We start from the raw sequence: 21,217 nt of genomic DNA, 5'->3' as shown, positions 1-21,217 counted from the left end.
AGAGGATCCGGGGTGGTACCAGGTCTGGAGCAAGATGGCGGTGCTGCTTCAGTGCAGAGGAGAGATCCAGGTGTTTGCCGTTGTTCCCAATGGACTGGGGCCCCCTCCTACGTACCCCTGGGGACTGCGATATGTACCAGGAGGCCGACGCTCCCACATACTGGACCCTGACAAGTGGGTGGAAAGGCCAGCCATCACCCCACCCAGCAGAGGGAGTGGCACAAAGGAAAAGGTTGGCTGCGGCTGTCTGGCGCCATTCGATTGCTGCCCACTGGACGGAATGCGACTCTGCGCTTGTAGAGGCATCGGCCGCCTGGAGTGGCGATGGCGGCGGGAGGTCGAGCTTTGCCAGAAGACCTATACCTCGGAGTCACGAACAGCCAGTCCGGTCTCGGGTGGAGGAGCGGAGCCATGGCAGATCCTATGGGAGCGGCTGCCCAAGATACCAGCAGAGAGCCCCTCCGTGGAACCTCTGAGCCTGGAGGCCAGCCCCACCGGAAGGTGGAGTGAAGAGCGGAGACTGCGGGAGCAGCCGCGGAGAGATGTAACAGAGACCGCGGCACTGGGGAAGGTGAGAGTTCCTCCGGCTCTGCCAGCGGCTCCGCAAGCGGCCCCCACCACTCAGCCGCGGCATGTGGCCTCCTGTGACCCCGAAAATCTGGCCACGAAAGACCCCACTGTTTATGCGAAGCTGAGCGGGGCCTCCACTCCCTGCCCCGAGCCACCCCGCCCGGTGACGCCGCGCCCGGTGTCGCCGGTGTGGAGCCTGTTTTCAGAAGACGCTGTTGCGTCCCCCCTGCAAGTGGTGACATCCTCCTCGAAACCAGCGGTTACTCCGGTTATGCCGGCTCCGGCTTAAGCTCCGGATGCAGTTCACCCTGCGGCCACGGTTATGCCGGCATTGGAACTGGCTGTGGCCTGTTTGTCAGGCCCTGTGGCCCAACATCAGGAAAACCTGCCTGCCCCTATCCGCCACCCGGCCCCAGCGGCTGCTGGGCCGCAGACATCATCAGCCGCCTCTGCCCTGTTTTCATCCCCGGCTAAGTCCCGCCCACCGGACACCCGGGCTCACACCGGACCCTCCGTTTGGGTCGCAGAAGTGGTAAAGAAGAAGAAAGCCAGGGAGCAGGAAGTATGGAACCTGCTTCATGCAAAGGGGAGGCTGGCATGGCAGCGACACGATCTTTGGGACGGCTCGTGTATACGAACATATACCCAGGGGGTATGGGTTCATACACGATCTGGCTACCGGCCAGAAGGTTTAAAGTATATTAATGTGGCCTCTATTCGCCATGGCCGGGCTCTACACGAGGGGGACTTGGTGTCGTACTACAAAGAGTACTGTCCCCGCGGCTACTACGCGGTAGCTGTGATTGCTGAACCCGAAGGTCACGAGCCCCCATAGAAAGAACTCTAGAGACTCTCCCTGCATCTCAGGAGCTCCACGGTGGTGGGGCCCCTTGCTACCGGCCATCAGGAGATGGTCTGGACTGTCGGGATTTCGTTGCACCGTTGTGCAGACCACGAGGACAGTTATCCATCCAGGTTACAGAAAATGTTTTTTTTTATGTTGAAGTTAGTTTGCCTGACATGGCAGGGATGCAGAAAAAAAAAGGGGAGTGTCAATGTCAAAGGAAGGGGGAGAAAACCTGTTATGTTTTTGTTTTATTATATGTTGGTTTAAAGAAAAAAAACAGTAAATGAAAAAAAATAGAAAAAGGGGAACTTGTGCTATTATAAAGCTGTTTGATGTATAATATGCAAAAGTAAAATGCAACAGGTCCGGGTACGGGAAGGTCTGTGTGACCGAAGGAAGTGTGAGACCAAAGGGGTCTACGGGTTGAGAGGGTCTGGGAGACCGAGACACCGACCATGAAGGTAACCAAAAGAAAGACAAAGAGATGGAAGATTTGAAACGGACAGGAGTCCTAGGTCAGGTCCCTGACACCACAGACACCCCAGAAAGAAGAAGTCGGGCGTTGGTAATGATCTGGTAGGTGTAAGGCCTCGATCATGGCGTACTGGATTGTGAAACGTGACAGAAGAGGAGAGTAGGGGAAGGTACACGCCAGAGGGAGAGAATCCAGGTGTACCTAGCCCAGTTTCGAAAGACATTGTCATGTGGCATGTGCGCTAGCGAGTGGCAGTAGGCCGCTGAGAGCATGGTGCTCCCGGTTTCGTTTGGCCCCCACGGATAGCGGGTATGGCCCAACCACCGGTCCGACAACAGAAAGTAGAGGAAGTTTCAGAACGACTAAGGCAGGGACGACAATTGTCCGGGATGACAATAGACAAAGGAAGGAGGAGTGTAGGGAAGGTGACCTGACGGACAGACTGACTGGCCAGATTTCAAAATGGAAAACAGCTAGGAAAGTGTAGGTGACATGCAGTACCTTGAACTGACATTAGAGGGCAGGGAGGAGTGTGAGCATAGGACTTGACATCAGCTTAGGGCTAAGAAACCGTTGGTCATGGGGGGCGGAGTTACAGGGAACCGGGAAAGCTATAAATTTGACAGGAGGGTTCCAGAAAGTTCCAGTCCCCAGGGGGAGCTCAAGTGACAAGGAGACTGTGACAGTTGCTGCACTGTGAGGAAAACCCAACCAGGGGGACTGAGGAGAGAGAAAGTCAGGGGGGTGGTCCTGACATAAAGTACCGCAGTATAGACGAGGCTCCGGGTGTAGGACACCGTATTTGGAATGACGTTTGACCAGTAAAATTACTGTTGGTGCACAGGCCTTCGGCAGCCACAGTGACGGAGCTGTCAGAAGCGTCGCAAAGTGTAAAGAGGGACGGTACGTATATATACGTCCCCGGAGAAAGTACGGTGTTATAATGTGTTCTGTAACCGGAGAGCTGTGAAGAGAAGTGAGGTGTGCGGTGAGGCCGTCTGACGGACGGCGAGAGAGAGAATAAACTTGGACCTGTTGCACCCGAAACTTGCCTCCAGCTTGTGTCTGTACGTCACTGCGTGGTATCCAAAGGGACCACCCCCCAGCCCGGCCCACGACTTTACACCTGGAGGAAACCCACACAAGGGGAGCACATGCAAACTCCTTGCAGATATAATTTAATTGTTTAATTGGAACATTTATTTTTAGATGTAAATTATGTGACTATTTCAGTAACATGGAAGTTTAGTCCATACAATTAAATCTAATATTATATAAAACAATTAGAAATATCTACTCCCTATAGATTAATTATTGAACATCAACAGTTTTCTCAATTGCCATAAAAATAACTTTGAAACTGGGACAAATTGGCGTCATGAGAGTCTGTTATATAATTAGATTTATACAGTTCTGTCTACAGAATGTGAAATATTTAGGCTGGTTATTGAAGAGCTAGAGTTTGTTCTGCCTCCTGGAGACTTGCGTTCACTTCGCTTAGAGGAGCATATTATAGACTTGATCCTGTCCCTAAGATTTGGACTGCCATTAATGAGTATGACAGATTGTACAGGAGCATAGCTATAAACAGTAACCAGGCACAAAGAGATCCAAGGACTATCCACTTTGAAGACGTCCATGATCAGCAAAGTTTCACAAACATAAAAACTGATATATAATAGAAGAAGGCAAGTGACAGTACGTGCTGCTGATACACTGGCCTCCAGACTCTGTACACTTATACCGCCAGAACTTTTTCTGAGATGTTGTACATGGCTACAGAGAGATTGTACAATAAGGACGTTAGCAATGGCCACCAAAATCAGAGGCATACAGCAGCCAATTATACTGGTAACCAGCAGATATTGACGACTCATTTCTGGGAGACTTAGTTGCATGGTGAAGTTTCCACTCATGTTTCCAGCTGAAATATCGAAATATTCCACTTTGTTAATGTTCCATGCGACTGGGACACTGATAACAATTGATAGTAACGTACAGAATAACAGCATCCAAGGGACTATTTGAGAGATGTTTTTCTTTAGACACATGAACAAGGTTTTCTCAAATGTAACAAGCATTATATAGTAGAAACCACAGAGGCAGAATGTAAACCAGAAACTGGAGAAGATTGTTAAGAGCAGAATAATGGAGAAGATGGTATAAACAAAGTGAGAGAAATAGAGATCACTCCAAAGAAAGAGTAAAGTGTCATTGGCCACCATAGTACATTGAAAGGCTATATTGATTAAACCTTGAGTGAAAAGTATCAGTTCTTTTGGATTAATGCTCCGAGCTTTAGCGCTTTCCAATCCATGGACTAAAATGATAAAGGAATTTGTGATAAAACCTATCACAGTGCTAATAGCCAAAGCAGAAATTGACACTATAACAAACGTAGGCAAAGTTTGGCCTTGATCAGATTCCGCACTTACTTCTCCTTCATCTTGCAACTTGAATATTTCAGATGTTTTCCTCAGCAAAACTCCCTGGGAAAACATTATAGAAGAACGTAAGACAAAAAGAATATTTTTGTAAAGGGATAGAAGATAGACAGCACTGACCAGACAATAAATTCCATCTGCTTTATTGTAGTAGGCATGAAAAGTGTACAGAGGCTGGGGAGGTGATGCAAGCAGCATGACAAACTGTCAAAAATTAATATAAAACTAAGTTTATGTTCACACTGGCGTATAATCCGGCAGATTATGCTAATGGCAATTCGGCTCAAAATCTGTCAAAGCTTGGGCGGAGTGTTTCTCACATGAGAGAATTGCAGCACAGGTGAGGAGAAGACGGAGAACTTAATTTCACCATCTCCTCCCTTGTCGCTATGAGCGTACACTGTATTGCAGTCAGATGACATCTGAGTACATTCTGAAGTTTCACATGCAGCCATAGACTTGTATTAGTGTATGTGATCTGATTATTGGAGGCACTCGCAGCATGCTGTGATTGTTTTTTCATGCTGAATCTGCATGAGAAAATAACTACAGATCTGCACTGCCCCATAGAATAACACTGGTCCGAGTGTTATCCAATAAAACATCGGAGGCACTGTGGACACTGTCTGGCCTGTGATCCAGAGCTGTCCGTCTTTTTAAACGTGTATAAAAGATCGGTCAGCCAGAGTTTTATGCACCACTATAAAGCCAGACGCTGCTGAACAGAAGAAGAAGGACACTGCTGAACAGTGTTCAGACAGATTCCAGAGTAACTGCTGCCTCATTATAGTGAATGGATCCCTCAGTGGTTTCACCTGAATCACGTCATTCGGAGATTTAGATGGAAACCCCAAAGTAAGTGCTCAGCGTAGAGAGCAGGATAAATGTGATCTAAAATGTTATGCAAAATGTTCCCAATAAAAGCTTCAACTCATATATATATAAAGAATTATGTACCTAATCAGGTCCATCATCTGTCAATTGAAATATAGGGTGCATCCACGTTACTGGTAGTACAAAGGCTCTGACAAAGAACTATGGCTCCTTCTGTAAGGCACATGTGGTGTCAACATGCTAACTGTACCTCTACTTCATTGAAAAGGTGTAGTTTGCAAAATAGAGTCACCTAAGGAAGGTTTCTGCTACTCTGGCACCTCATGGGGCTCTGCCAATGTAACATGGCACCTCAAACCATTTCAGCAAGAAAACAATTTGGGGCCAAAGCAACACTTTAGTGGAAAAATGGTAATTCAATTCTGTGAATTGCCTGAGGGTTAAAAATGCTCACTAAACCCCTAGATGAATTCCTCAAGTCAAGAGGTGTAACTTTCTAAATAGGGTACTTTTGGGGGTTTCTGCTGTTTTGGCATGTCAAGGCTCTTCAAATGTGTCATGGGATCATCAATCTGTTCCAGTCAAAATTGCACCCCAGAATTCAGTTGGCGCTCATTCCCTTCCAAGCCCTGCCATGTGCCCAAACAGCAGTTTTCCTCAACTACCAAGTTTCCCCCTTGGTAGTGAAGGGGTTAAAGCAATGTGGAAGGAAAAAATGAAAATTTTACTTTTTCCCACAAAAATGTTGCTTTAGCCACAAATATTTAATTTTCACAAGGATAACAGGAGAAAGTGGACTTTAAAATTTCTGTTAAAGTTTCGGCGCATGGTAGAGCTCAGAAGGGAAGGAGCGCCGTTTGACTTTTACAATGCAAAATTGGCTGGAATTCAGATCGGATGCCATGTCACGTTTGGAGAGCCCCTGATGTACCTAAACAGTGGAAACCCCCCACAAGTGACCCAATTTTGGAAACTAGACCCTATAAGGAACTTATCTAGTTATGTGGTGAGAACTTTGAACCCACAAGGGCTTCACAGAAGTTTATAACGTACAGCGGTACAATTAAGAAGTCATATTTTTTCCACAAAATAATCTTTTCACCCCCAATTTTTATTTTCCCAAGGGTAACAGGACCCTAAAAGTTATTGTGCAATTTGTCCTGAGTACTCTGATACCCCATGTGTGGGTGTAAACGACTATTTGGGCACATGGCAGAGCTCGGAAGGGAAGCATCGCCATTTGACTTTTTTGGCTGGAATTGAGATCAGACACCATGTCGAGTTTGGAAAGCCCCTGATGTACCAAAGCAGTGGAATCCCCCCACAAATGACACCATTTTGGAAACTAGACCCCCCAAGGAACTTATCTAGATATGTGGTGAGAACTTTGAACCCCCAAGTGCTTCACAGAAGTTTATAACGCCCAGGCATGAAAATAAAAAAATCATATTTTTTTTCCACAAAAATGATATTTTTGCCCCCAATTTTTTATTTTCCTAAGGGCAACAGGAGAAATAGGACCCCAAAAGTTGTTTTGCAAATTGTCCTGAGTAGGCTGATACCCCATATGAGGGGGTAAAACACTGTTTGGGTGCAAGGCAGAGCTTGGAAGGGAAGGAGCACCATTTGACTTTTTCAACGTAGAATTGGCTGGAATTGAGATCAGACGCCATGTTGCGTTTGGAGAGCACCTGATGTGCCTAAACAGTGGAAACCCCCCAATTATAACTCCAACCCTAACCTCAGCACACCCCTAACCCTAACCCTAGCCCTAACCCTAGCCCTAGCCCTAACCCTAATGGGAAAATGGAAATATATAAATTTTTTTAATTTTATTATTTTTCCCTAACTAAGGGGAAGATAACAGGGGTTTGATTTACTATTTATGGCGGTTTTTATTTTTGGCAGCTGTCACACGCTAAAAGACGCTTTTTATTGTAAAAATAGTTTTTGCATCACCACATATTGAGAGCTATAATTTTTCCATATTTTGACCCACCGAGTCATGTGAGATCTTATTATTTGCGGGACGAGTTGACGTTTTTATTGGTACCATGTTCGGGCATGTGACATTTTTTGGTCGCTTTTTATTTCGTTTTTTGGGACGCACAATTTACACAAACCAGCGTTTCATGAATTTCTTTTGGGGGGGTGCGTTTATGCCGTTCCGCGTGCGATAAAATTGATAAAGCGGTTTTCTTCTTCGGGTCAGTACGGTTGTAGCGATACCTCATTTATGTTTTTTTATGTTTTGGCGCTTTTATGCGATGAAAACAATTTTATATAAAAAATAATTATTTTTGCATCTCTTTATTCTGTGAACTATAACTTTTTTATTTTTTCGCTGATGATGCTGTATGATGGCTCATTTTTTGCGGGACAAGATGCTGTTTTCAGCGGTACCATGGATATTTATATGCATCTTTTTGATCGCGCGTTACTCCACTTTTTGTTCGGCCGTATGATAATAAATCATTATTTTTGCTTCATTTTTTATTTTTATTTTTTAAGAGGTTCGCTTAAGGGGTTAACTAATGGGACAGTTTTATAGGGCGGGTCGTTACGGACGCGGCGATACCAAATATGTGTATTTTTATTGTTTTTTTTTATTTCCAAAAAATGAATTTATTGGGGAATATTTTTTTTTTTAATTTATTTAGCGATTTTTTAAAATTATTTTTACACTTTTTTTTACTTTATTACAATGTCCCAGGGGGGACATAACTGTCATGTGACAGATTGCTGATCTGTCACATCACAGATCGCTGTGACAGATCAGCGATCTGTCACAGGCACTGCTGCAGGCTTCCTCATGCCTGCGCTCTGCGGGCAGTGAGGAAGCCAGCTTCCTGCAGGCCCCCCGGAGGTCCCCGCCGCCATATTGGATCCGGAGACCTGCAGGATTGGAGCCCCCCGCAGCAGCGCTGCACATTGCGCTGCCGTGGGGGGCTCAGGGAAGCACGGAGGAACCCCCTCCCTGCCGATGCTTCCCTTTAACCCCGGGACACGTGATCGTGTTTGATCGCGGAGTACAAGGGGTTAACGTGTCAGGGGCGGTCTGTTACCGCCCCTGACACATTGTGCCGGGTGTCAGCTATGATAATTAGCTGATAGCCGGCCGCGATAAGCGGCGCTCACCACGTGGGCGCCGCTTATCGCTATGACGTAATATTCCATCCATGGTAATTAGGGCCCAGGGCACATGGACGGAATATTACGTCCAATGAAGGAAAGGGGTTAATTCCTAATAGTAAAAATTATGTTTGAAAAATGATGCTGATATATAGTAGACATGTGGTAAATGTTTTTGTTATCTTCTTATATAACTATCTTGTTTATGGGCATATTAATTCAACGTTTGAAAAATGTTCAATCGTTTCATAAATAAACGCAAATCATATTGACTAAAATATACCATTAACATAAAGTACAATATGTCACAGAAAAACAAACTCAGAATCACTGGGATATGTTGAAGGGTTCCAGAGTTATTACCACATAAAGTGACCTGTGACTAGTTCAGTAGTGTCCACTTCTTGCTCTCATTTTATTCTTGCTGCTCTCCTGAGTATTCCACGTTTTTCTTTTTTTTTTCCAAGCCAGCCCTATGGTTCCAGAGATATGAGCAATATATGGGTTGCTCTTAGGGTAGTAATGTAAAGCAGTCCAAAGACATGCCCCGGAGAATCCTTTGGGCCAAGCATCCTTGTAAAAATTCACTCTAAATGAAGACGCTCATGTCTCTGGGACTGTACGACAGATTTAAATAAAAGAAAAAAAAACAGATTTCTCAGGGGAGCAGCAGGAATTAAATGACTTCTTTCAACTGGTGGCAGATCATCTTTAATGATAACATTTTTGGAGGAAAATTTATTACCTGCTGATACTGATATATTAATTGGATCATCATAATTACTAAGTGTGATGGTTTTTGTAGATCTCCAGCCAACGGCACATATATTTGTGAAAAGCTGGCCCCTAGAACATATCTTCTAGTATATTTGTTCCGGATGATGGAATCATGGAGTGGATGACTTGGTATCTCGTTCCAGATGACACTGAGCTGTAAATGTTCTGATTCTAGACTTGCAATGCACCAAATGGTGTCACAGACTGAAACTATCTGAAGAGATGTTGGATTCTCTCTATTTGTATAACTGCATTTAAAAGAAAAAAATAAATGTATTCATTTTAATATAAATAATTATCCTTTAAACTTGTATTTTACGACTATAAAGGAAAGACAGATCTTATACAGGGTCTGATGCATGACAGCACAGAATAATAAATATAAGGTATCACAATTTGGAAGCAGAAGAATATGCCTATTTTACATCTTAAAAACCCCCAAACATAGATGTCTGATTTAATCCTTTAATGACCTGTAACATACATTTTCATTAGAGCTCACTGGTGTATGGAGCATGCTCAGGGGTTACATAGACAGCATCTACCTGTATTAGTAGCAGCCGGAGCCAGCTCTAATAGCTGCTATCCATTTAAATGGTCTCCTTGTGGGGGCACTAATCAGTTAACATATGAATCTAATTCAGCAAGCCTTGTGCATCTCTTAATGTATTAGGCACATAGTACTCCAGCAAGGCCGTTCATTAAGACTGATGTACGCAACACCAAGTAGACTCCTATATGTTTTGCATTCAGGGCCGCCATCAGGGCATTACTACCCTGACTGGCAAATGGGGCCCGATCAGCAGAGGGGGCCCGCATCGGGCCCTGTCTCTTCTGCTCATTGGGCCCCAGCTGCAGGATTCTGCAGGTGCAGTAACTGAACCTGTGTCCGAGATGCAGGTTCAGTTACTCTATTGCCGCGCAGGCCTGTACCACAATAGTTAAAGCAGCCAGGCTGACAGCTGACGTCAGCGCGCACATCGCCGGCATATGATGTCATTGTCATCGCCGGTGAGTGCACGCTTGAAATGCCTGGAGGGATCATCATGGCAGGAGTGTGGCCAGGAAATAGAAAGGTTTTTTTAAAAATTTTATTGAAAGCAGCAAGCCACAATATGTTTCACTGTCAGGATGGAGACACATGGACCATTTGTCTCCATCTTGCCCAGGGCCGAATGGAGACATGAGGCAGAATGGAAAGAAGAGGCAGGAAGGGAGACATGTAGGCAGGATGGGAGACACAGGGCAGAATGGAGACACGGGTTCAGAATGGGAGAGACAGGGGCAGTATGGGAGTCATGGGGGCAGGATGGGAGACATGGGGGCAGGATGGGAGACACGTAGGTAGGATGGGAGACACGGAGGTAGGATGGGAGACACCGGGGCAGGATGGGAGACACATGGTGCAAGATGGATACACATGGTGCAGGATGGAGACAGATGAGGCAGGAATATGGGGCAGGATGGAGACAGATGGTGCAGGATCATGGGGCAGGATGGAGTCAGATGGGGCAGGATCATGGGGCAGGATGGAGACACATGGTGCAGGATCATGGGGCAGGATGGATACAATGAAGGCAGATGGGGCAGGATCATGGGACACATGGGGCAGGAGGATGGGACACCACATGGGGGCAGAATGGATACTCATGAGGGCAGGATGGGAGAACATATGGCTGGAGCCAGGAATGAGACACATGGGGGCCAGGATGGGAGATATTATTACCATAGAGGCTAATTAAGGTATATTATTACTACAGTGATGTATTCATTTTATTTTTTGAGGATACTATTTTAAATGGGGGAGGCGGTCCTGTTACTGTGCAGAAGGACACTGTCGCCTCTTTTTCTTCATCTGGTGTAGTTTAGAATTTGGGAAAAAAATAAGTAATGTGTTCTGCAAGTGGTGCTCTAGATAACTGTGTTATTTCCTGTAGAGACGAGCCCTGGCTGGAAGAAGTGACGGCGATCTGTGCTGGATGAAGATGAAAAGCGAAAATGAAGTACTTCACCTAGCGACGTCACTGGTGAGTCAGTGTGTTACCTCTACACTGACACTATACACTGTATACTACATACAGCGGTCCTGTGTACAATGTCACCAGTGATCACTGCATTACCTTTACACTATACACTATATACAGAGCTTCTGTGTATAATGTCACTGGTGATCACTATATTATCTGAACACCAACACTGCATACTAAGTACAGATCTCCTGTGGATAATGGCACTTATGGTGATATTAGTATTCAGTCAATATGTGGTGGTAATATGTGGTCTGGTCATGGTGTGGTGCTATTTGTTCCTTGTATGTGCCATTATTGGTCACCATTTGGTGGTAATATTTGGTCTGGACATGGTGTGGTGGTATTTGTCCTTTGTATGTGATATTATTCGGTCACTGTGGTGGTAATATGTGGTCTAGACATGGTGTCGTGGTATTTGTTCCTTGTATGTGCTATTATTTGGTCACTATGTGGTGGTAATATGTGGTCTGGTTATGGTGTGGTGGTATTTGTTCCTGGTATGTTGTATTATTGGTCACCATGTGGTGGTAATATATGATTTGGACATGATGCAGTGGTATTTGTCCCTTGTATGTGATATTATTCGGTCACTGTGGTGGTAATATGTGGGCTGGACATGGTGTGGTGGTATTTGATCCTTGTATGTGCTATTATTGGTCACTATCTGGTGGTAATGTGGTGTCTGGTCATGGTGCGGTGGTATTTGTCCCCTGTATGTGATATTATTGGTCATTTTAAAAATTGAAAAATAAAAATATACCTGAATTGTATTGGATATTTTAACAAATATTTAATAGGCTAGAGCAGAGTAGGGCCCGGCCAAAAGAGTCTACCTTGTTATAAAATTTTTGGCCAAAACCAGAGCTGCTGGCTATATGTGTGATCTGGTGATGGGAAGTGTTAATGTGTGATTATGAGAAGTGGAGTTTTTCCAAGAGAGAGTGATGGGACTGTGGAGAGTTCAAGTGGTGGAGGTGGGGCTAAGGTGAAGTCTGCGTGGAGTCTCAAGGGGGCCCCAAATATTTTGCACTATGGGGCCCTGCTTGCATTGCTCTAATCATGTTGACCTAGAGAATCATATTGTCATGCCATTTTTCCGCTCATTGAACTCAATGAAAAGAAAACAATGGTGGAATTGATGTTAAATTCATTACTTCACTGTACTTTTTATTTTTTTCCCCATTTTTAGTACATTATATAGTAAAATATATTATTTAATTATTTTACTTCTATAGCACCATCAAAATCCACAACGCTCTACAGACTTTTGCAACACTGCACCTTTTGGTGCTCACAATCCAAATTACCTATCGATATGTTTCTTGGAGTGTAGGAGTTAACTCACAGACACAAACATCAGGAGGTCAACACATCAGCAATACCATGCTATAAAATGAATGGTGTCATTCAAACCATCGTTCTACAAAAAAAGCCCAAATATGTTTATGTCGATGGAAAGATAAAAAAGTTTGGTAATTTGGAGTAGGGTAGGAGAAAAGGAAAGTGTAAAAACTAAAAATAATCAGGTACTTTAAGAGTTTGAGAGGACCTGTTACTTTCTATAAATATGTCATTTTTTTACTAGTCTAAATTGTCACTGTTCTCCTGAATCTGGTGATGTTGTCAATTTTTTTTTTTGCTCCTGTACCTCTTACTTTTTGTGCCATGCATATAAATCTAGTCTTCTTAGCCAACAGGGCATGATCCTTAAAGGGATTGTCCTGTAAAGACAAGATGGCCTTGGCTTTTTCCGGCAGCCTTATAGAATAGAGTGGCAGTCCATTTTCTAGGTCTACTATATAGTGAGCAACACACATTTTACGTAACTTCTCTGGCCAAACCAGAGCATGTCATAAACAGTACACTGCATGTATTACATGGTGCACGTCACCCTTTTCTTTGGTTTACCCTAAGCACTAAATGGAGAAGTTCCAAGGCCCAGAAACGGAACACTAAAAACTTTAACATTACTTAGGAAGTGCTCTCTTGATGCATGTTTCGGAAATTTTCTACATATCTAATTTCTAAAGTGTTGCAGAATTTGTTGGCGCTATAGAAATCAAATAATTGTTATTACTTTCTAATGTTGGTCTTCAAGTTCTAAGAATCCATATAGGACAATTTCAATAGGCAGCTCACCAATGATTCGGTGGATGTAGTGTAGACTGGATGTTTCCATTTGGGAATAGACTCTGAAGTATCAGCATTTCTTTGCAGTCGCTGCCATAACTGATGTCTGTTAAACCTTTATCTGTTAGATCTGGAAACTGCAATAAGACGAAAAGTAGGAAAAGTATCTGCTGTTCAAGGCCCTTGACAGATAGACATTGATAGCATCCAAATGTCATCCTGTTGACCACATTGACTCTTTGGCTTAGAGATAAATAATATATGAAAGCAACACACTGGATGGAAAAAAATATAAGAAAGAAAAATGATTCACATGAAGACAACTTAGGAACTGAAGCAATATAGATACATAGATGATAGATAGAAAGATAGATAGATGATAGATAGATAGATAGCTAGATAGCTAGATAGATAGATAGACAAAATCTTCATTTGTATTGATGAACACAAGTGCCCAAAAGTCCACAAAGCAATGTCTATGTTGGGCTGTGCTTTATATGTGCAGTGATCATTGAAGAATTAATATTTTCCATATCATACAAGCATGCTTTATTAGTTATTATGCTATCAATATTATGACACGTTTACTTACTCAGGATGAATGCTAGAAATCTTTTTTCTGTTACGACTGGGACATCTATAAAGTCGTGAAACGTAGTCCCTATATATAACTCTACCTCCCAATGTCCAGTCCAATTAGTCTGATGTTTCAGGTGGCATTCCATGTCAAATTATAACTTGTTCCTCATAAATTACCCCTTAGCCTGCAGAGTGGATGCATATAATTATTACAGATCTTTAGGGAATGTTCATTATGAGTATTCTCCAGGTATTCTACTTCAGACCTCAAGATTTACACATGGCCTTCTGAACTTTATGTTAAAACATTTTCAGTGTCATCTTAACCCCTTAAGGACCAAGTGTCACGTCGGACGCTATTCACACCACAGCGTCCGGCAGGCAGCAGTAGTTCCATCTCCGTCCACTATAGCCTCAGTGGCGCCAGCTTGATTTTACTCAGGTTATCAGGGGTTAATCTAGCTGGAGATCAGGTGGGATGTTTGGTCACGCCCACGGTCTTTAAATAGTCGTGCTGGCCTGTGGGCGTCGCCGATTATAGCTTGTGTTTTATGCCAAGTGGTTCCGGTCTGGAGAGGTGGTGTTGGAGAGAGAAATTCATATCTGGTGTCGTATGATCCGTTGTTACCTTTTCGGCTTCCTATATTTGTGCTTTGTTTTGCCCTGTTCACATTACAGTATTGTCCTGTGTGTATGCGGCGCGGTGCGGTTTAAGTTCTCCCTGTCTGTCATTACTGTGTGGGCTTTGGTGGTTTGACAACTCACTAGGTGGAGGGTGGAGGGTTCAGCTTAGGGCTGAGCAGGAGATAAGGAAAGGTTGGAGGCTCAGGCATTTGCAGCATTAGCAAAAACCCTGGGTTGAGGGTCAGACAGGGTTTTCCCTAGTTTGAGGGACTCCGCAGGGGCCCCGGGTATTTCAGCCTCCTTTGACCTAAGCCCCGCATAATATTATAATCGGCCCAACATTTTTCCATGGATTCCATGACTTCTATAAACCGCCAGTTGGCGGCGCTGTCCTTACAGGTCACCGAGTTGAAGGGGGCAGTTCAGCAGCAGGGCCTGGTTGTAGCTAATGTGCAAGCGGCTTCTGCTGGTGCAGGTGCAGAGCCAAAGATTCCGCTGCCTGAACGATTTTCTGGGGAACGCAGCAAATTTGTCCTCTTTCGGGAGGCCTGCAAGTTATACTTTCGCATGCGCCCGGTCTCCTCAGGTAATGAGGCTCAGCGGGTGGGTCTGGTGTTATCATTACTGAGTGGGGACCCCCAAGCATGGGCGTTTTCTTTACCAGCTGACTCTGCTACCTTTCATTCGGTTGAGAATGTTTTTTCAGCACTCGGGCTCATTTATGATGATCCCGACAGATTGGCTTTGGCGGAATCTAAAATCCGCGCCCTCCGTCAGGGGGAACGTATGGCGGAAGACTATTGTTCAGAATTTTGCCGTTGGGCAGTAGACACACAGTGGAACGACCCAGCGCTGCGGAATCAGTTTATTCATGGGGTTTCAGAAAGAGTTAAACAGGCCCTCCTGATGTATGAGACTCCTGCATCATTAGAGTCTGCCATGAGTTTGGTTATTCGTATTGATCGCCGTTTGTGGCAAGGCGCGCAGGAGACGCTGCCCCTGGGGGAAAGCAGGGGTGCAAATGTGGTTGCTGCAGGTGAGCCCACGGAACCTATGCAAATCGCTGGGGTATCACATGTGCAGCGTCGCGTTCCTGGGTTCAGGAAGCATGGAGCATGTTTTTACTGTGGTAAAAGAGATCATTATGTAAATGCTTGTCCTGTGCTACCAAAGAAAGTCGCACCGGCGGAAAACTGGTAAGCTCAGAGGGTATGGAGGAGGCCCAACTGAGCGTATGCATATCCTCCATGATGGTATCTCAATGTATGCTCCCTGCCAGGGTTATTATTGCGGGCAGAGAGCTACCCATATCAGTGTTTGTGGATAGCGGTTCCACCACCAATCTCATGGATGAGGAGTTTGCACGCATGGCAGGTTTTAAGATCGAAAAACTCCCTCATCCTATTCGCGTGGTTACCATTAATGCCGCTCCCCTCCCACAGGGGGAGATTATTGAGTTTGTAGCTGAGGTTAAACTCCACATTGGGGTCCTACATTCTGAGTGGGTTACATGTAGGGTACTCAATAATCTCCCAGCACAAATGGTCCTGGGTTTCCCATGGTTGTCCAAGCACAACCCGGTGATTGACTGGAGAACCCAGGATATAGTTCAGTGGAGCGGTTTCTGCCAGGAAAACTGCTTGGTCACATGTTTGTCCGCCGTGAAGTCCAGCCTTCCGGAGGCGTTGCTGGATTTTGCGGACATATTCTCTGAGAGGGGTTGCTCAGAACTACCTCCACATCGAGCCTATGACTGTGAGATTAGGTTAAAGCCCGGGGCTAAATTGCCAAAGGCGAGGATGTTTAGTATTTCTGGTCCGGAGAGACAAGATCTTAAAGACTATATCACGGAGAGTTTAAGTAAAGGGCACATCCGGCCTTCATCCTCACCTGTAGCAGCAGGGTTTTTCTTCATTAAGAAAAAAGACGGGGGGTTACGCCCGTGTCTGGATTTCCGGGAGTTAAACCAGATTACGGTCCGTGATCCCTACCCGATGCCTCTGATCCCTGATTTGTTCAACCAGGTGGCTGGTGTGAAGTGGTTTTCCAAACTTGACCTCAGGGGGGCGTACAACCTCATAAGGGTCCGTCAGGGGGATGAGTGGAAGATGGCATTTAATACCCCTGAGGGTCATTTTGAAAGCCTAGTTATGCCATTTGGGTTGACAACCGCGCCTGCTGTTTTCCAACATTTCATAAATGATGTATTCGCTCATGTGCTGGGGAAATTTGTGATTGTGTACCTGGATGATATCCTCATCTATTCGAGCGACCAGGACACTCATTTAGAGCATGTCAGGCAGGTGTTACAGTTGCTCCGTGAGAATAAGCTCTAAGCTAAGCTTGAAAAATGCGTATTTTTTGTTCAGGAGTTGCCTTTTTTGGGTTATATTGTATCCGCCGCAGGGTTTAAAATGGACACCGCGAAGGTGCAAGTGGTGCTGCGATGGGAACGGCCTGATAATCTAAAAGCGCTCCAGCGGTTCCTTGGGTTTGCCAACTATTATAGGAAGTTTATTAAGAATTTCTCTACTATCGCCAAACCGCTCACGGACATGACGAAAAAAGGTACCAATCTCGCTATCTGGTCTGATGATGCGGTGCGTGCATTTGAGCTTCTGAAAAACCGTTTTGCTTCAGCCCCCATTCTGGTGCAACCGGACGTATCTAAACCTTTTACGGTGGAGGTCGATGCGTCTGAGGTGGGAGTGGAGCAGTACTGTCACAGGGCTCGTCCTTGAGCAATATGCGTCCATGCGCCTACTTCTCCAAGAAGCTGTCGCCTGCAGAACGGAATTACGACATCGGCAACAAGGAGTTGTTGGCCATCAAATTGGCTTTTGAGGAATGGCGACACTTCCTGGAGGGGGCGGCCCACCAGGTCACGGTCATCACCGACCATAAAAACCTGCTCTATCTGGAGTCGGCCAAGCGTCTGTCTCCCAGGCAGGTTCGCAGGGCATTGTTTTTTACACGTTTTAACTTTCTGGTGACTTACCGTCCTGGGGCTAAAAACACCAAGGCGGATGCCTTGTCCAGGTGTTTTCCGGGGGGAGAACCTTGGGAAGATCCGGTACCCATCCTCCAGGAAGGTGTAGTGGTTTCGGCTCTCACGACTGAGGTAGAGGCGGAGATTGCCGAGGCCCAGGAGGAGGTACCGCCAGGACTTCCCGCTAATAAGTCAGTCGTACCCCTTCATCTTCATCTTAAAGTGTTGGGGGAACACCACGACTCTGTCCTGGCCGGTCATCCAGGGTTTAGGGGCACCTTGGAACTGGTATCGCGCCGCTTCTGGTGGCCAAAAATCCGGCAGGACGTGGTCTCGTACGTGACAGCTTGCATCACGTGCGCCAGGGCCAAGTCGCCCAGAACCCGTCCTGCTGGCACTCTACAGCCTCTGGGGATACCTAGTAGGCCATGGACAGAAATCTCAATGGACTTTATCACGGACTTGCCTGCCTCGGCGGGGAACACGGTCATCCTGGTGGTGGTTGATCGATTTTCGAAGATGGCGCATTTTGTGTCGCTGCCTTCCTTGCCCAACGCGAAGACGTTGGCTCAGGTCTTTGTGCAGGAGGTGGTCAGACTACACGGAGTTCCGTCGGACATAGTGTCTGATAGGGGGACCCAGTTTGTGGCAAAGTTTTGGAAAGCTTTTTGCTCACGATTGGGGATCAAGTTGTCTCATTCATCGGCGTTTTATCCGCAGTCAAATGGTCAAACTGAGCGCATGAACCAAAATCTGGAGCAGTATTTGCGATGTTTTGTGTCTGACAACCAAGAGGAGTGGTCGACGTTCCTTCCCTTGGCCGAGTTCGCATTAAATAATCACCGCCAAGAATCATCGGGAGAGTCTCCGTTCTTTTGTGTTTATGGGCACCATCCTCAATTTTGTACTTGCGTCAGGGGGGCTCTGGGGGCATCCCAGAGGAGGACCGATTAGGAGTTCAACTATCATCGGTCTGGAGGAGTGTGAAACAGCGATTGCTGAGCATGAGTGCAAGGTACAAATGTGTGGCTGACGCTAGACGCGTGCCAGGTCCGGACCTGTGTGTGGGTGATTGGGTGTGGTTAGCTACTAAAAACATAAAACTCAAAATTCCATTATTGAAATTGGGTCCAAGGTTTATTGGCCCTTTTAAGATTGCTGCCATCATTAACCTGGTTGCTTATCGGTTGGAACTTCCTGCGGTATACAAGATACACAACATGTTTCACAGGGCTTTATTGAAAAAGGTGGTAGGCTCTGTGGACACGACGCCGATGCCACCTCCAGTCATGGTAGATGGCGATTTAGAGTTTGAAGTCTCCAAGGTGGTGGACTCTCGAGTACTGCGCTGTTCTCTTCAGTATTTGGTACAATGGCGGGGGTATGGTCCGGAGGAGAGGTCTTGGGTACCAGCCTCGGACATACATGCGGATCGGCTGGTCAGTTCCTTTCACCGCCGTCATCCGGACAAGCCGGGTCCTATGAGTCTTGAGGGCCCTGGGGTCCCTCGTAGAAGATGGGGTACTGTCATGTCAGACGCTATTCACACCACAGTGTCCGGCAGGCAGCGGTAGTTCCATCTCCGTCCACTATAGCCTCAGTGGCGCCGGCTTGATTTTACTCAGGTTATCGGGGGTTAATCTAGCTGGAGATCAGGTGGGATGTTTGGTCATGCCCACGGTCTTTAAATAGTCGTGCTGGCCTGTGGGCGTCACCGATTATAGCTTGTGTTTTATGCCAAGTGGTTCCGGTCTGGAGAGGTGGTGTAGAAGAGAGAAATTCATATCTGGTGTCGTATGATCCATTGTTACCTTTTCGCCTTCCCATATTTGTGCTTTGTTTTGCCCTGTTCACATTACAGTATTGTCCTGTGTGTATGCGGCGCGGTGCGGTTTAAGTTCTCCCTGTCTGTCATTACTGTGTGGGCTTTGGTGGTTTGACAACTCACTGGGTGGAGGGTGGAGGGTTCAGCTTAGGGCTGAGCAGGAGATAAGGAAAGGTTGGAGGCTCAGGCATTTGCAGCATTAGCAAAAACCCTGGGTTGAGGGTCAGACAGGGTTTTCCCTAGTTTGAGGGACTCCGCAGGGGCCCCGGGTATTTCAGCCTCCTTTGACCTAAGCCCCGCATAACACCAAGCCACTTTGTAGGTTAATGACCAGGCCTTCATTTTGAAATCTGACCAGTGTCACTTTATGAGGTTATAACTCTGGAACGCTTCAATGGATCCCACTGATTATGAGAATGCTTTTTCGTGACATATTGTATTTTATGCTAGTGGTTAAATTTCTTCAAAATTTCTTGTGTTTATTTGTGAAAAAATGTAAATTTGGGAAAAATTTTGAAAATTTCACAATTTTTATGCCCCTTAACCCCTTAATGACAGCCAATACGTCTTAAAACTGACCTGAGATAAAAGAGAATATCATTTCCGTACAGGTGACAATCCAGGAGCTGTCGGCGGTACACTATAGCTGACAACTTGCTGTATCACCAACGATCAGTGTTGGCACCGTCCATACCTGTTTAACCCCATAGTTGCTGCTCTCAAAAGTGACTACATCAAATAAATGGTTACTAGATTATGGGGGCTTCCGCTTTAATCTAATTGACACACCGAGATCATGATTGTGTGGTCCTGATGTTTGCCATAGCAGTTCATGGCCAAATAGCAGCCTTAGGGTACCGTTACACTTAGCAATGCACCAGCGATCCCGACAACGATATGGATCGCTGGTGCGTCGCTAGTGAGCTGCCACACAGGCAGATCTCACCAGCGACATAGCAGCGGTCGGGGGTCGCTACTTACCTGTCAGACGCTGCGATCCTGACGTCTTCCCGCCTGTGTCCACGCGTCGCTCGTCGGCGCCACAAGAAGCCCAGCAGGAAGCGCCCGACGAGAAATGGTCCAGGACGTTCTCGCGCGACCAGCGATGAGCAGGGGGGAGCCGGTCGGAGGTAAGTATCAGAAATAGCGATATCGCTAGCAATATTGCTGCTACGTCACAAAATCAGTGATATTACAGCGATATTGCTAGCGATATCGCTATGTGTAACGGGGGCTTTAGAGTCTCCCGGATATAGTGGTCAGTTCAGAACTTAGCGACATTTAGGTGGTAAACAAACACTTTTTCATTCCTGGTACACCACTTTGCATTAATTCCTGAAAATCACCTGAAGGGTTAATAAACTATCTGACAGCAGTTTTCAATATATCAGGGGGATGCTGTTTTTAAAATGGCATTACGTTTGGGGTTTTCCAATATATAGGACCCCCAAAGTCACTTCAAACCTGGATAGGTCCCTCAAAAAATAATTTTTGTACATTTCCTTGAAAAAATGAAAAATTACTGCTACATTTTTAAACCTCCTAAAAGGCTAACAAAATAAATTAGCATTTTAAAGATGGTGCTGTTGTAAGGCAGACATGTCAGAAATGTTATTTATTAATGTTTTTGTGTGGTATGACTATCTGGATTAAAGGGATAATCATTCAAAGTTTGAAAATTGCAATTTTTTTACATTTTCGTCAAGTTTCTGATTTTTTTTATAAATAAACAAAAAACATATCAACCTAAATTTACCATTATCATAAATTATAATGTGGCACAAAAAAACAATCTCAAAATCATTGGGATTTGTTGAAGCGTTCCAGAGTTATCATCACATAAAGTGACATTGGTCAGAATTTAAAAAATAGGCCCAGTCACTAAGAGGTTAAATCAGAGCATTAGGTCACAGAAAATAGTTAATAAATAACATTTCCCTTATATCTACTTTACATCAGCA

The 21,217-nt window shown here is 45.3% G+C and overlaps 1 protein-coding gene across 1 annotated transcript in view; it reads right to left on the bottom strand.

The window, feature by feature from the left end:
* Nucleotides 1-3,295: 3,295 nt before the first annotated feature.
* LOC141089224 (taste receptor type 2 member 40-like) overlaps nucleotides 3,296-21,217 on the bottom strand; it is a 29,874-nt gene continuing 11,952 nt past the window's right edge. The window contains exons 2-5 of the mRNA XM_073575546.1: nucleotides 13,249-13,376; nucleotides 9,048-9,327; nucleotides 4,457-4,540; nucleotides 3,296-4,381 (exon numbers count right to left, since the gene is read on the bottom strand). Coding sequence (XP_073431647.1) covers nucleotides 3,296-4,381; nucleotides 4,457-4,540; nucleotides 9,048-9,327; nucleotides 13,249-13,376 — 1,578 coding nt within the window. The remainder of the gene's footprint in view (nucleotides 4,382-4,456; nucleotides 4,541-9,047; nucleotides 9,328-13,248; nucleotides 13,377-21,217) is intronic.

The sequence above is a fragment of the Dendrobates tinctorius genome, unplaced genomic scaffold, assembly GCF_039654945.1.
Source record: "Dendrobates tinctorius isolate UK_male_01 unplaced genomic scaffold, ASM3965494v1 ptg000044l, whole genome shotgun sequence".
Lineage (NCBI taxonomy): Eukaryota > Metazoa > Chordata > Amphibia > Anura > Dendrobatidae > Dendrobates > Dendrobates tinctorius.
Note: the sequence above shows the minus strand (reverse complement) of the source record. Positions and strands in the feature narration are given on the sequence as shown.